This window comes from Mobula birostris, chromosome 7 (genome assembly GCF_030028105.1).
Source record: "Mobula birostris isolate sMobBir1 chromosome 7, sMobBir1.hap1, whole genome shotgun sequence".
In the NCBI taxonomy this organism is placed as follows: Eukaryota; Metazoa; Chordata; class Chondrichthyes; order Myliobatiformes; family Myliobatidae; genus Mobula; species Mobula birostris.
Genome location: NC_092376.1, coordinates 155,814,924 through 155,832,376, shown reverse-complemented (window position 1 = coordinate 155,832,376; position 17,453 = coordinate 155,814,924). Strand labels below are relative to the sequence as shown.

At 40.0% G+C, this 17,453-nt stretch overlaps 1 protein-coding gene across 2 annotated transcripts in view; it reads left to right on the top strand.

Annotated features, from left to right (window-relative positions):
* LOC140200864 (gamma-aminobutyric acid receptor subunit beta-2) overlaps window positions 1-17,453 on the top strand; it is a 201,507-nt gene that overhangs the window by 98,939 nt on the left and 85,115 nt on the right. For both annotated transcript variants that reach the window (XM_072264498.1, XM_072264497.1), the window contains exon 4: window positions 10,392-10,612. In XM_072264498.1, the coding sequence (XP_072120599.1) occupies window positions 10,392-10,612 (221 nt within the window). The remainder of the gene's footprint in view (window positions 1-10,391; window positions 10,613-17,453) is intronic.

Sequence of the window (17,453 nt, the reverse complement as noted above, 5' to 3'; positions counted from 1 at the left end):
GAGGGTGATGCACTTTGTGCAAGAGTCTGGCTCATCACATTTTCTGTTGTGAATGATAAACGACTAAATCAAACAGAGGTGTTTATTTGGATTCCAGGTTTCCACGGGGTTCTATTGATCGCTCACACATTGTCTTGTGTCTGCTATTGTTATGGGAATTCAGAAGAAACTTCTTTAATTGTGAGAACGTATAACTTACCTGCTGCAGTTTGTTAATGAAATGAATAATATAGCTGCATCTAAGAACAGGCTAAACAAACACTTCAGGAAAAAGGGAATAAGATATTTAGATGTGGCAAGAGCGGAAGAAGTTTGACTGTAAAATGAACATTGGCTAGGACTGGTTCGGCATTTTGGCCTGTTTCTATGATACTTGTCCAATACAGTTCTATGAAAGTGATTCTACTTATTGAAATTGTAATTGTTGTGTGACCACAGGCCCTATTACTGTTATACCAGCAGTCTAATGCCGTAATAATTTTTCACTGGCATTCTCCTGTCCCAGCTGCATTTTTATTCAGCAGATGAAGTCAGGGGCTAACTACTGGATTACAAGGGCTATCCATTTGTTAATCTACTGATTTTACATACAATAATTAAAATCTGAAGGAATGCAACCATAAAGTTGAAAACTTATCATTTTTAGTACTGGCTATTGAGTCCATTTTGGGTACCCTTAAGTATAGCAGGTTTATAATCAAAGCCTCGTTGCAACAAAGAACACTATAGATGAAGTCTGTGCGTCATTTGAACCTTTTGGAAGATGCTTGTGCTATAATGAAAGATGAGGCATCAATCGTTATTGCATGTTAATTATGCATTTCATATTGAAAAGAATGAACTTCAAACTCCACCTGAAGTGCCTTAACAAGTTAATGCTGAATCCCTCTGAAGCACCTTCAATTACTCCAAAAGACTGAGGTTTGGTAAAATACTGAAAGGTTTTTATTCGCTGTACAATACGACCTCCACAGTGAGTGTCTGCCCCCGGACTGAGGGGGAGGGGCAAGGTGAACACCTTTACACAGGACTCTGTGGGAGGAGCCACAGGGGCAGTCAGCAGAGGTGTGTGTCCAGACAGGTAACCGAGTTACAACATATATACATGGTTTACCACATTCACCCCTCCTTTTTTTAAAAAGAGTCCCGCGGGGTGAAGTGACTGACAATATTTACAAGAAGTATATTTACAGGTTAAGTCTATCAGGCGGTCGAGTCCGTCGCTGTGATCTACGTAGCAGCGGCGGTGATTGCACTGGCGATGGCGGTTGTGCTGGCTCCGGCCTGACTTCAGGTGCCAGCACGTTAGGCGTCGGTAATCCCTCGTGCGTGTGCGTCGCGCCCGGTACGGGAGTGTCGTGTGGTGTCTGTATAGGGTTTGGGGTGCACGGTGTCTTGTAGGTACATACATTGGTGGGTACGGGGTCAATAGTCACCACGGAGTGTTCAGGGTAGGGGCCCGGAGCTCCTGCGGGCGCCAGGTCACGGATGGAGACCGTGTCCTCCCACCCATCAGGTAAAACCACGTAGTCATACTGGGGGTTCGCATGAAGTAAGTGAACCTTTTGCCGGCAAGATAGTGCCTCCAGTGCCTTATAGCTTCCACTATGGCCTGGGCCTCTTTCTCTACCGCAGAGTGCTGAATTTCAGGGCCTTGAAGGGTACGGGAGAAGAATGCCACTGGTCTTCCTGCCTGGTTGAGGGTAGCAGCCAGCGCAAAGTCGGAGGCGTCACTCTCTACTTGGAAGGGAATGGCCTCATCCACCGCATGCATTGCTGCTTTGGCAATGTCCCCTTTTATGCGGTTGAAGGCCGTGTGGGCCTCGGCAGAGAGGGGGAATGTGGTGGACTTGACCGGGGGCGGGCCTTGTCTGCATAGTTAGAGGCCCATTGGGCATAATATGAAAAGAAGCCCAGGCACCTTTTGAGGGCTCTGAGGGCATTGGGAAGAGGGAGTTATGCAGAGCGGCCTCCAATGTATCAGCCAGCTCGATCGCCGAACTTAGGGTAAGATCGGCTTTTTCCAGCAGCCACTGGCGCACGTACACTGACCTGGTCCCCGTGACGAAGGTGTCTCTCACTAGGAGTTCTGCATGCTGCGCCACCGTCAGCTCCTGGCAATTGCAGGCCCGCACGAGTGTCTGTAGGGCCCGGACAAACTCAGCACTCGATTCCCCAGACCGTTGTTGCCGTGTCGCTAAGCGGTGCCGAGCATAGACGCTGTTTATTGGCCGCAGGTATTGTCTTTTGAGTGCGTTCGTCGCGCCGTCATAGTTCGGCTGGTCTCTGATCAGTGAATAAACCCGTGGACTGACCCTGGAGAGTAGAACTCTGCGCTTCGCTATGGGGTCGGTCGCTTTAATCTCCTCTAGATACGCTTCGAAGCAGGCCAGCCAGAGTTCGAAAGCGTTTCCAGCGTCAGGCATTTGCGGATCAAGGTCTAATTTGTCTGGTCTCAGGGCCTGTTCCATGTTTTAAAATGTACAGCGAATAAAATTGAAGCACCTTCAATTACTCCAAAAGACTAAGGTTTGGTAAAATACTGAAAGGCTTTTATTCGCTGTACAATACGACCTCCACAGTGAGTGTCTGCCCCCGGACTGAGGGGGAGGGGCAAGGCGAACACTTTTATACAGGACTCTGTGGGAGGAGCCTCAGGGGCAGTCAGCAGAGGTGTGTGTCCAGACAGGTAACCGAGTTACAACATATATACATGGTTTACCACACCCTCCATATTTTTTAGATTATGAGAACACTCAGTCCTCTTTTATTGCCATTTAGAAATGCATACATACATTAAGAAATGATGCAATGTTTCTCCGGCGTGATATCACAGAAAACAAGACAGACCAAAGACTAACACTGACAAAACCACATAATTATAACATATAGATACAGCAGTGCAAAGCAATACCATAATTTGATGAAGAACAGTCCATAGGCACAGTAAAAAAGATAGTCTCAAAGTCCCAAGTTGATTGACTCCCGAGTCCCAGATAGTGGCGACAAAAGGGAGAAACTCCCTGCCATAAACCTCCAGGCACCGTCAACTTGCCGATACCTTGGAAGCAGCCGACCGCAGCCGACCCTGAGTCCATCTGTCCGAAAACTCCGAGCTTCCAAGCAGCCTCTCGGATACAGCCTCCCGAGCACCATTCTCTGCTGAGCGCCTTTGACCTCTCCCCGGCCGCTGAAACATGCAAAGCGGAGGATTTTGAGGCCTCCAGCTCCAGAGATTCCGGTTACCACACAGTAGCAGCGGTAGCAAAGCAGACGTTTCAGAAGTTTTCCAGATGTTCCGCTGTGCACTCATGTCTGTGTCCATCAAATCAGAATTGTGCACGGTCCCCTGCTTGACAGATAACAGATATTCATCACTGGAGTGTCCGCGCGCGCTGTTCATTACTTTCCAGTTTTTCACTTTTTAAGACATGTATCCCCATTAGATTTTTCTCTTTTGCATGTTCAAAGTCTTCAGATCTAGTTACGTGGTCTTCCTGTTCAGTGAATTAACACTCATGCTTTCTTTACCCTGACCTAATCTCTGCATTCATGACCACCAGTATCACACTGAATGTATATTCTTTTTCTTGCATTTCCTCTAAGATACTGTGTCAGTCCTAGAACTGGTGCTTGTAGGTGTGACTTAGAGTGGTAGATTGTATTTACCTTTCTTTTTTCACTTTCCTCAGGTTTTTTAGGGATCAGAAATAAAAAAAGAAATGACTTTGGTTTTGAGATGTGAGAGGAGATAAAATATATATGAAGTATTTTTACCTTTTGCAGCTACTTACGAATGAGGAGGAGGAATGCAGATATCAATTGTTTCAGGTGTGATAGAAGCAGCAGCCCTAATGATGTCCCTTTGCATAATATGCAATGCTGTGTACTATAAGAAGGTTATTACACAGAGATATGCTCCAATTCCATTATGTGCCACCTACTCTTGAAAGAAATATATTTAGGTAATGTAGTTGTGATAGATGAACTATTGCCAGTATTTTCATACTGGTGAGGCTTATAGCTGTACTTAGTAATGGTGAAACAAAAACAAATAAGTGGTGTAGTTGAGAACTGGTTGATTATTGGTCAATAATTGAAGGATATGTAATGCATTGAGCAGTGTTTGAAACTCAAAATACTTGAAAAGCTGTAAATCTGAAATAAAAAGAGAAAATAATAAAAACTCAGCTGGTCAGGCAGAATATGAGAAAAGAAAAAGTTAGGTCAAAGACCTTCATGTGCTCTGAATTCAGAACATTTCTTTTCCAGCAGCATGTTATTAGAAATCTTCAGCACATGCTATGTACTGTTATAAATTATTTATTCTTCAACAGAACAAATTAAGCAAAATGATTCATAGCACTCATTCTAGCCACATAGCCACATGCTAGAATGAGATGCAGGTTGTCTTGTAAAAATAAAATGCTGAACTATTTATGTTAAGTGTGGATATTGAACAGTGTGGGAACTGCTACCTATATTCTGTCATCAGTCGAAACAACAAGCAGCCCTTATTTGATGTGCTGCCTGCATTAATGAGATCACTGTGACTTTTTAAGATGTCATCCAGTTTAACCCTCTATATGTCTTAGTGCACATCTGGAAGTGCAACATGTAACATATACAGTGGATTCCAGTTCATTAGGACACATCTGGACTCGTAAATTTCGGCCGAATTAACTGAGTAACGATTTTTGTATTTAAATGAAATACAGAAAAGATTAGAACACCACCATTACCTCTACAGTACTATAAAACTGTGTGTTGGTTCGTAATAGTTATCAACTGAGGAATGCATCTGCCGTGTTCTCTTTATTGACTGTAAATGAACAATATCAGTGCCGACATCTAGTGCAGATAATGGACTATCTTCATAGAATGCTTCAGATAATTGATTCTTCCAAATCTTTATTTTCATTCCAACATTCAAGATGATTGTTGATACCTTCATAAATCCTAACTTGTTGAAGTAGTTGCAATTTTTTCATTTTTCACTTCCCACAATTTCTGGCATCTCCAAGCCTGAATGCTTAAAACAACAGTGAGTAAAACGGGTCTGAATTGTCTTACTGTTTATTACTCGCCAACGATCAGTGACAAAGATCACTGTCTTTTGAACACAAATACACGACTGATGCTATTTAAAAGCTGTTCACTCTAAAGCCCAATTTATACTTCTGCATCAAATGTATGCCGTAGGTACCCTGTACCCTACGCCATAGAGTGACGTATACCTCCCCAAAAAGGTAACTCACACGTCGTGGCGACGCAGACTGCAACAACTGTGATTGGTCTGCTTGGTAGCATTGCATTCCTCCTACGCATTTCCGGTTGCTTTTCTCCGCCATGCCTGCACACAGATGCGAAATGAATGGTTGGAGACGATGAACCAAATCGTCAAGTCTACCTGCTGACATCCGAAAATATTTGAAATGCATCTCCTCATTCACATCTCTCACGAAGAAACTCAAAACAGTGGCATAGAACCCCACCGCCAACTAGCGTTTTGGCGGTGAATTGCAGAGCGACGCAGACACAACCACGCATGCTTGCTATGGCGTGGGGCTACACAAAAGTATAAATCAGGCCTATGGCATAGGCTACGGCGTAGCCCGTATGCACAAGTATAAATCAGCCTTAAGCCTGGTGTAGTGTCTAACGGTCATGCAAATGCACATGACTGATACTTGTTAGAAACTGTTCAGCAGCAGTTTCCTGCCCAATTAAGCATCATCTTCTCCCAAGTAAATGAAGGGAGGCCAGCTATTTTCTCAATCGGTTTTTATTCTTTAAGAGTTGTCCTAAATAAACAGATGCCCCAATTAACCAATGGCCCAATGAACTGCAATCTACTGTTTCTATGATCTTGTCTGCAAAGATCTTATCATTTTTTGCTTCAACAGATATTGTGGATATTGTAATAGTTTTCTATTAATTTTTCTTTAAGAGAAATTGAATGAAAATGATGTTATTATATCCACTATGAAACAAGATTATACTATATACAAGCATTTGTTGTATCTGTGTAACACACAAAAAAAATTGGTGGAGCAACTCAGCAGGTCAGGCAGCATCTATGGAGAGGAATAAACAGGCTGAGACACCAGTTATTTCTGTACTCTTGAAACAACATGTTTTGTGGTTCTGAAATGGTTCAATTACAATCAATAATACACACAAAATGAATGGTGAAAATTCTTATATATCTCTCATTGTGAACTTTTGATTAATTTCACTAATTTAAACCTGTTTTTCCTAGCTCAGTATATTGTGGTTATTCTGCAATACCATTGACCACTTCAAATTATTAAATCCATTTTTCCCTTCTTTTAAGAATTAAATATTTCTGGGTAGATACTGCCTCATGACAAGAAAAAATGACAACAAACCATTGTGAATTTTCTGATGTTATTGTTGAGGTCCTCCTTAAAAGCACACAAGATGAGTCCTATGGGTGATTTGCCATCTAATACTGTTTTCCTCCTTTTTGCATATGGACAAAATGTGACTTGCTTCATGAATTCAACATTCTAGGTTTTGTTACTGGTATGGATTTAAAACAGATCACCTGAAGTGTATTATAGATAAATTCAAACATACTGCTTGCAACCAATTTTTATTAAAATTGCTACAGCTGAAAATTTAGGAATTTTGGAAAGCGTAATCTGCAATTTAATAAGAACTTTGGCAAGGTAGGATGGTGTTTTAATTCTTTTAATAACTATTTATGACCAAAAGCAAAGTGAAACTAGGTTAAAATAAATAAATAACTAACAAATAAAGAGGTAAAGCAAGATGGCAAAGTGAGATTGGAGGACAAATCAGCATCTCTAAGTGGCCAGTGATTTGTAGTGACTGTTGCGAGAAGTGCTAGTGAAGTGGGTATATTTTTACCATTCACTATCCTCAATGCCGACATATGGACATAGTGTAAGCACACAGCCATTTTTGCATCATTGACTTTGTAAGTTTAGTCATCCTGAAGTGTACTGAAGTTCTTATAATAAATAGTACACTTGCATTTGAATAACTGCAAACTTTTTTTGCCAAGAAAGTCATTTATACATGGCCTCCAAGTTCCTTGAGTTCCAGAAAAGCAGATTAAATGTGCAGCAGATGGGAAACGAGTGAACATCTTTTTGTTTTTGTTACAAACTTTTGTTTTGCTTGCAAGCTATAGAGAGACTAGAGATATATTTAGAATCAGTGCTTATTAAAGGTATTCACCACCCTTGGAAAGTTTTGTGTTATATTGTTTTACAACATTGAATCGCAGTGGATTTAATTTGGCTTTTTTTTGACACTGATCAACAGAAATAGACTCTTTCATGTCAAAGTGAAAACAGATCTCTACAAAGTGATCTAAATTAATTACAAATATAAAACACAAAATAATTGATTGCATAAGTATTCTCACTCACCCCCCTCCCCTTTAATATATCACACCAAATCATCACTGGTGCAGCCAATTGGTTCTAGAAGTCACATAATTAGTTAAATGGAGATCTGTTTTTGGAGACCTGTATTCAGTCAAGGTGTTTTAACTGATTGTGGTAAAAATACACCTGAATCTAGAAACTCCAACTGCTGGTGAGTCAGTATCCTGGCAAAACTACACCATGAAGACAAAAGAATACTTCAAGCAACTCAGCAAAAAGGTTATTGAAAAGCACAAGTCAGAAGATGGATACCAAAAATTTCCAAGTCCTTGAATATCCTTTGGAGTACAGTTAAGTCGATCATCAAGAAATGGAAAAAATATGGAATAGCCATAAATCTGACTAGAGCCGGCCATCCTCAAAAGCTGAGTGACCGTGCAAGAAGGGGACTAGTGAGGGAGGCCAGCAAGAGACCTATGACAACTCCAGAGAAGTTACAAGCTTCAGTAGCTGAGATAGGAGAGACTGTGCATACAACTGTTGCCTGGGTGCTTCACCAGTTGCAGCTTTATGAGAGAGCAGCAAAGAAAAAGCCAAGCCCAGGCACAAGCCAAACACAGCACATCATCAAAAATACACCATTCTTACCATGAAGCAGTGAAGTGGAATAGCTTAAAAACAACAAAGTTAATGTCCTGGAGTGGCCAAATCAGAGTCCAGACCACAGTCCAATGGAGAATTTGTGGCTGGACTAGAAAAGGGCTGTTCACTCATAATCCCTCATGCAATCTAACAGAGCTGAGCAGTTTGTAAAGAAGAATGGGGAAAAATTGCAGTGTCCAGATGTGCAGAGCTGATAGAGAACTATCCACACAGACTGAAGGCTGTAATTGCTGCCAAAGGTGCATCTACTAAATAGTTATTTGAAGGGCGTGAATACTTATGTGATCAATTATTTTGTGTTTTTATTGATAATTAATTTAGATCACTTTGTAGAGATCTGTTTTCACTTTGACATGAAAGAGTCTTTTTCTATTGATCTGCGTCAAAAAAAAGCCAAATTAAATCCACTGTGATTTGATGTTGTAAAACAATAAAACACGAAAACTTCCAAGGGGAGTGAATACTTTTTATAGGCACTGTATATTGATTGTCAAATCCTATTAGTGGATCTCTGGCTGTTGATCGCTCAGCATCTTGTCTGCAACCATTTAGAATGACTCCACAGTACTTTTGTGGAAATTTGCTATAGAACCTTTAGTGACATACAAAATCTCATCAAACTCCTAATGAAATATAGTTGCTTTGTAATTGCATCAATATATTGGGTCTTCATAGATCTTCAGAGATGTTGACACCCAGGAATTTGAAATTGCTGATCCCTTGATGAGAACTAGTGTGTGTTTCCTCAACTTCCCCTTACTGAAGTCCACAATCAGTTCCTTGGTCTTACTGACATTGAATGCAAGGTTGTTGTTTCAACACCACTCAGCAGATCAATTTCACTCCTGTACCCCTCCTCATCACCATCTGAGATTCTGTTTAATAACAGTTGTTATCTGCAAATTTATAGATGCTGGAGCCCTGCCTAGCCACAGTCATGGGTGTAGACAGAGTAAAGCTGCGGGCTAAACAGGCATATTTGATGTGCACCAGAGTTGATTGTCAGCAAGAAGGAGATGTTATTTCTGATCCACACAGACTGATCTCCCGATGACGGAGTCAAGGATCCATTTGCAGAGGCCTTTGTTTTGGAGCTTGTTGATTAGTACTGAGGAGATGATACTGTTGAGTGCTGTGCTGTAATCAATTAACAGCAGCCTAAGGTAGGTATTGCTGTTATCCTGATCATCCAATGTTGAGTGGGGAGCCAGTGAGATTGCATCTGCTTGACTTATCGTGGATAAGTCAAGCAAATTGCAGTGAGTCCAGGTCCTTGCTTAGGTAGGAATTAATTCTAGCCATGACCAACATCGCAAAGCACTTCATCACAGTAGGTGTGAGTGCATCTGGGTGATTGTCATTGAAGCAGCTCATCCCATTTTTCTTGGGCACTTGTATGATTGTTGCCCTTTTGAAGCAGGTGGGAACCTCTGACTGTAGCAGTGAGAGATTGAAGATGTCCTTGAACATACCCAGATGGTAGGCACGGTTTTTCAGTGCCCCACCAGGTACACCATCAGGGCCTGACGCCTTATGAGGGTTAGCCCTCTTGAAAGATGTTTCAATGACAACCTCTGAGACAGAGATTGCAAGGTCACCAGATGCTTCAAGGATTTGCACAGATGTAATTTTATTCTCCCTTTCAAAGCTTGCATAAGAGACATTAAGCTCATCTGGGAGTGAAGCATCACAGTTCTATATGATGTTAGACTTTGCCTTGTAGCGAGTCATGGCCTGCAAACCTGCTGGAGCAGATGTGCATCCAACTCCATTTCTAATTTCAATAGAAATTGCTTTCTCTTAAAATAGCCTTCTATAGGTCATATCTGAACTTACTGTAGAGTTCTGGATCACTGTCTACAAGTAAATAAAATAATTATTACATTCTGTTTGAATGTATTACATTTATGTATTTGTGGTTCCATCTTCTTCAAGAACTTAAGATACAACAGTGAAATTTCAACTATTTTATGATACCGATCTCTCATCTTACACAAGTTAAAAGATTGGTTGAAGGAAAATCCAGAGTGTCAAAACACAACTCAACATTATATTTTGATAAAATAACAGCAAATGAAATAATTAAATACAACATTTATTTCATAGAAGACATGTAACCATCAGATAAAAGGAATGATAATGTGTCATTGTTTATCTAAACATTTTTACTTAAATCTCTTTTGACATATGGCAATATTAATCAAAATTATTAAGAATGAGCGGCAATACTTTCTGATTGATTAAATAGCACAAGTAATAGTTTGATATTTTGGAACAAATATTGGGGTCCAATAAAAGGGGTTTTGTACTAACCAAACATAATTTTCATTTTTCATTTTTTTTTAGGATTATACTTTGACGATGTACTTCCAACAGGCTTGGCGGGACAAACGGCTTTCCTATTCAGAAATACCCTTGAATCTCACATTGGACAACAGAGTGGCTGATCAACTCTGGGTTCCTGACACATATTTTCTTAACGATAAGAAGTCTTTTGTGCATGGTGTCACTGTAAAGAACCGAATGATACGTTTGCACCCAGATGGCACAGTTTTATATGGTCTCAGGTTAGTACCAGTTTTTCTGTTTTATGGAACTAAACAGCATTGGGATAATGTTCCTTTCTTCACATGCAATTACAGTATTAGATAGCTTGCTGAATAAATATTTTTAAGATGGTGAATATTGTATTTCTTGATGATATAGCACTTAGTTCCCTGGATTTCAGACTGTAAGCCAATCAACATACCTGTAGCTTTGGTTTCACTTTAATACACTTCCAACGTATGCTTACTCACGAGAAGGGACAGTATGACATGATACTTCTGTTGAGGTGCATTGTGTTCTCCAATAAATGTTCATATACATTTTTCTGGAATATTAGCAATGTATACAGTACAATCCAGCTCTCTCTCAAATGCAGTTACAGTATTAGATAGCTTGCTGAGTAAATATTTTGAGATGGTGAATACTGTATTTCTTGATGATGTAGCACTTATTGCCCTGGATTTGAGATTGTAAGCCAATCAACACAGCTATGGTTTTCACTTTAATACACTTCCAACATATGCTAGGTCACCAGAAGGGACAATATGACATGATACTTTTGTTGTGGTGCATTGTATTCTCCAGTAAAAGTTCATATACATTTTTCTGGAATATTACCAATGTATACAGTACAATCCAGCTCTGTTCAAATCCCTTTAAGGTTGCTTTATTCAAAACACTAATTTCATCCAGTACCTGAGGCTGGAATTCATATTAATGTGATAGTATGAAAGTCTCCTCTGCTACATATGCCCCCAGGGCGGTAATCAGTTTCATTCAAAGTCTCAATGAAGGATGAGACATGGATCAGAACTGTTCATATTTTTGGAACTAGTTGGTGTTAAATTGTCTGTCTTGGTTATATCAGGATGATTAAAATGACAATGGAATACAGTGTTGTTAAGATGTGAAGTTAATCCATTTTAAAACATTGTGAAGGGACCATGACAATTAAAGGAACTCGCATGAAATATTTTTCCTCCTTCCTTGAATGGGTACGTAAGTACTAATTATGTATCATCTCAAGTAGATATAATATATACCAAACCTGCTATAGCTGAGTTAGGATTGTTTGTCATTGACACACAATACCTGTTTTGGAACGTATTCAACTCTTTGTTATGATTGTCATGGAGACTCATAGAGCATTACAGCATGGATATTTCTGACATTTTCCAAAATTCAAGAAAAGTAATTTAAAAATACTTATTGGTTAAAGAAAAGACTAACGAGTTCTAGTTTTGTTGGGTCATGCTAACAATCAAATGATGGGATATCAAGGGTATTTGACAGCTAAATTGAAATTTTCATAGTCTCTTTAGAAGCTATTATGCCTGACTGAGAGCTTCCCTAACCTTGACCATATCTGAAACCACCCAGAGAGGCCATCGGTAAACCAGAGTGAGGTCAAGGGTATACTGCAGAATAACACAATTTTGAGATCCTATGCTGCTGTACTAGCAACTTCATGTTGATGGTGCATTGTATTTTTCTTTGGACTGCATCTATATAAAGTTTTGATAATCTAACGTACAGGTCCTGTCCATTTTTCAAATGCTGAACATGTGCATGCCTCATATAAGAAAACAAGACAATAAGACATTGGAGCAGAATTAGGCCATTTGGCCCATTAAATTTCCTCTGCTATTTCATCATGGCTGATCCATTTCCCTTTCAAACCCATTATTCTGTCTTTCCCCTGTAACCTTTGACACCCTGACTAATCAAAAACCTATCAACTTTCCACTTAAATACACCCTTAAATGTCCTGGCTTTCACACCCACCTGTGGCGACAAATTCCACAGATTCACCACCCTCTGGCTAAAGAAGTTCCTCCTCATCTCTGTTTTAAATAGATGTCCTTCTATTCTGAGGTTGTACCCTCTGGTCCAAGACTCCCCCACCATAGAAAACATCCTCTCCACCTCCACTCTATCTAGGCCTTTTAACATTCAGTGGGTTTCAATGAGATCTCTCTTCATTCTTCTAAATTCCAGCGAGTAAAAGCCCAGAGCTACTAACCGCTCCTCATACGATAAGCCTTTCATTCCCGGAATCATTCTAGTGAACCTCCTCTGAACCCTGTCCAATGTCAGCACATCCTTTCTTAAGTAAGGGGTTCAAAACTGCTGACAATATTCCAGTGCTTTATAAAGCTTCAGCATTAATATCTTTGCTTTTATACTCTAACCTCTAGAAGTGAATGTTAACATTGCAATTGCCATCCTTACTGCGGACTCAACCTGCAAATTAACCTTTAGGGAATATTGTAAAGAGCTCTCAAGTCCTTTTCACCTCAGATTTTAGAATTTTCTCCCTGCTTAGAAAACAGTCTATGCTTTTATTCCTTCTACCAATGTGCATGACCATGCACTTTCTGACACTTGCATTTGCTACTTCTTTGCCCATTCTCCTAATCCGTCCAAGTCGTTCTGCAGCCTCCCTGCTTCTTCAACACAATCTGCCCCTCCACCTTTCTTCATATCATCCACAAACTTAGCCACAAAGCTGTCATCCAAATCATTGACATACATTGTAAAAAGAAGTGGTCCCAATACTATCCCCTGTGGACACCACTAGTTACTGGCAGTCAATCAGAAAAGGCTTACTTTATTCCCATTCTTCCCCCTGCTAATCAGCCATTGCTCTATCCATGCTAGTATCTTTTCTGTAATCTTTTCTCATATTTTGTTAAGTAGCTTCAAGTGTGGCATGTTGACAAGGCCCTTCTAAAAATCCAAGTACACAATCTCCACCGATTCTCCTTTGTCTATCCTGCTTATTATTTCAAGGAATTTCAATAGATTTGTCAGGCAAGATTTTCCCTTAAGGAATACATGATGATGACGGCCTGCTTCATCATGTGCCTCCAAGTACCCCAAAACCACCTCCTTAGCAATTAATTTTAACCACTGAGATCAGGTTAACTGGCGTATAATTTCCTTTCTTTTGCCTATCTCCCTTCTTGAAGAGTGGAATGACGTTTGCCATTTTCCAGTCCTCTGGGACCATTCCACAATCTAGTGATTCTTGAAAGATCATTACTAATGCCTCTACAATCTCTTCAGAACCCTGGGGTGTAGTCCATCTGGTCCAATTGACTTATCTACCTTCAGACTTTTAGCTTCCCAGGCATCTTCTCCTTACAGCATCTACACTCACTTCTGCTCCTGACACTCTCAAATTTATGGCAGACTGCTAGTATCTTCCACAGTGAAGAATGATGCAAAAACTTATCCAGTTCATCCAGCATTTCCTTGTCTGCTATCACTACTTCTACAGTGTCATTTTCCAGCGGTCCAATAAACACCAGATATTCCTACTCTGCTGTCATCTCTGCTAATGCCCCCTTCCAAACAACTTCGGCTAGCATCTCTCTCATGCCTCTGCACTTACAGTGCCTATAAAAAGTATTCAATCCCCTTGGAAATTTTCATGTTTTATTGCTTTACAACATCGAACCACAGTGGATTTAATTTGGCTTTTTTTTGACGCTGATCAACAGAAAAAGAATCTTTCGTGTCAAGGTGAAAATCGATCTCTACAAAGTGATCTAAATTAATTCCCAAAACAAAAAAAAACACAGAATAATTGATTGCACAAGTATTCATTCCCTTCAAGTCAGTATTTAGTAAATGCACCTTTGGCAGCAATTATAGCCTTCAGTCTGTGTGGATAGGTCTCTATCAGCTTTGCATATCTGGATTCTGCAGTTTTTTTCCCCATTCTTCTTTGCAAAACTGCTGAAGCTCTGTCAGATTTCATGGTGATGGAGAGTGAATAGCCCTTTTCAAGTCCAGCCAAATTCTCAATTGGATTCTCACTCCAGGATATTAACTTTGTTGGTTTTAAGCCATTCCTGTGTAGCTTTGGCTTCATGCTTGGGGCTGTTGTCTTGCTGGAAAACAAATCTTCTCCCAAGTCGCAGTTCTCTTGCGGACTGCATCAGGTTTTCCTCCAGAATTTCCCTGTATTTTGCTTCTTTCATTTTACCCTGTACCTTCACAAGCCTTCCAGGGCCTGCTGCAGTGAAGCATCCCCACAGCATGATGCAGCCACCACCAAGCTTTATGGTAGGAATGGTGTGTTTTTAATGATGTGCTGTTTTTGACATACCAAACATAGCATTTAGTCTGATGGCCAGAAAGCTCAATTTTGGTTTCATCAGACCATAGAAACTTCTCCCAGCTGACTTCAGAGTCTCCCACATACCTTCTGGCAAACTCTAGCTGAGATTTTTTTTTCCAAACAGTGGCTTACGCTTTGCCACTCTCCCATAAAGCTGTAACTGATGAAGCATCCAGGAAATAGTTGTATGCAGAGACTCTCCCATCTCAGCCACTGAAGCTTGTTCTAGATCTCTTGGTGGCCTCCCTCACTAGTCCCCTTCTTACATGGTCACTCAGTTTTTGAAGACGAGCTGCTCTAGTCAGTTTTACAGCTGTGTCATATTTTTTCCATTGATGATTGACTTAACTGTACTCCAAGGGATATATAGAGACTCGGAAATTTTCTTGTATCTATCTCTGGACTTGTGCTTTCCAATAACCTTTTCGTGGAGTTGCTTAGAGTGTGCTTTTGTCTTCATCGTGTAGTTTTTGCCATGCATGATTGTTTAATGTCATTTCCAGTACAGAAGTGTAAAGGAGAACTAAATAATTGATAATCTGCATCCAAAAAAACACAATAAGATAAAAAATATAATAACTTAAAAATGCAAGAAATATAGATAATAAGATAAATTGTATTAATTAGCCTTACTGCTTGGGGAAGGTAACTGTTTTTGAGTCTGGTGGTCCTGGTGTCAATGCTACGTAGCCTCCTCCCTGATGGGATTGGAACAACAATCCATGAGCAGGGTGAATGGGATTCTTCATGATGTTACTGCACAGTGTGGTTGGTGTCCAGTGGGCTTGTTTTTCCATTCACTGCCAATATATATTTTTATGAATCTGTCATCTAATGTTTCAGTTGTTATGTGTGGTGTTGTATGACGTGGGTGATCGTGGTCTCTCCATGACAGGTTGATTCTCTGACTGGAGGCCTGTGACTAGTGGGGTGCCTCAAGGTTCAGTGTTTTGAGCTCTGCTATTTGTTAGTTACGTAAGTGATCTGGGTATGAATGTACAGGGCATGATTAGCAAATTTGATGATAATAAATTATGGGTCTTGTTGATATTAAAGCAGGTTGCAGTGAATTGTAAATAAACCTTGATCAGTTAGGGAGATAGGCTGAGCAATGGCAAATTTCAACAAAAGTAGGAAGGTAATGTATTTTGTATAATCAAACCATGGTGGGGCCTGTACAGTGAATGGTAGGGCACTGATGAATGTTGTGAAATAGAGCAACCTAGTATAAGCACACAGTTTGCTAAAAGCAGCTGCACAGGTTGACAGCAAGGTGTAAAAGGCATTTAGCATAATCACTTTTATCAGTCAGGACAATAAGTTTAGGTGTGCGGACATTAAATTGCAATTGTATAAGTCACTGCTGAGGCTGCACTTTATCAGTCCCATTTGCCTACATTTTGCCCATTTCCCTCTAAATCTTTTTTTCTGTCTACCTTTCTAAATTTCTTTTAAATTTTGTAATTGTACTTGCTCTACCACTTTCTTTGGCAGCTAGTTTCATTTACCCACCACTCTTTTTGAGAACTAGCCCAATGGAAACCATTTAAATCTTTGCCACTCACTTTAAACCTACTGTATGCCTGTCAGTTTAGACTCCCCTAATTTGAGAAAAACATTGTGTTATTTGACCACATTTCTGCCCCTCATGGTTTTATAAAACCTCTACAAGGTCACCTCTCTGCTTCTTTCACTGCAGGAATAACAGTTCAATTGCTCCTTCTAATTCAAGCCGTCCAGTCCAGGCAACATTCTTGTGAATCTTTTCTGCATCCTCTTCTAATTTAATCATACGTTTCCTACAACATGGTGAATAGAGTTGTACATAGTTCTGCAAGTCTGGTTTCACAAAGGATTTTTATAATGTAACATGATGTCCTAACTCTTGCCATAGTCAATGAAGTCAAATCTGCTATACACCTACACCACTCTTATTACCTGTGTTGCTACTTTTGGGGAACTACATAGTTGCACCCTCTAGGTCTCTTTGTTAAGCAACTCTGCCATTCATTGTGCATTATCTTCCCAAAATCTACTTCACAATTCCCTGAGTTGTAACATCATCAACCAACTTACAGTACATCAAAGTCCACAATACCAACAATTTTAGTACCATCCAAAAATTTAATTATCATGGCACCTACATTTCTATCCAAGTAATTAATATGCAATAGATTCCAGTTAATTGGGCTATTGGTTAATCAGGACAGCTATTTATTTGAGACAACTCAAAGAACAAAAACGAATCCAAAAAATAGCCAGGACTTCCTTTGTTTATTTGGGATGCTGTGCTGCTTAATTGGGGCAGGAGACTGTTGCCGAACAGACACGTGCACTTGTGTAGCTGTTACACACTACACCATGCTTGGAGCAAACAGTTTTAAAATAGCATCACTTGTATGTGCTTGTGTTCAAAAAGCAGTGATTTTGTCGCTGATAGTAGGAAAGAAGTACGCAGTCAGATAATTCAGAACTTTTTGCTCACTGTGGTTTCAAGCATTCTGGTTTGGAGATACGAGAAATGGCAGTGAGTGAAAATGAAATGACTTCACTGATTCAACAAGTTAGGCACTACAAAGAATTTGAGGGTATCAATAATCATCTCCAGTGTTTCAATTAAAATAAAGAATTAGAAGATGGAATCATTGATAGCATTGTACGAAGGCAGTCCATTATCTGCACTAGGCCTCTGCGGTGATTTTGTTTATTTACAGCCAATCAAAATAATGCGA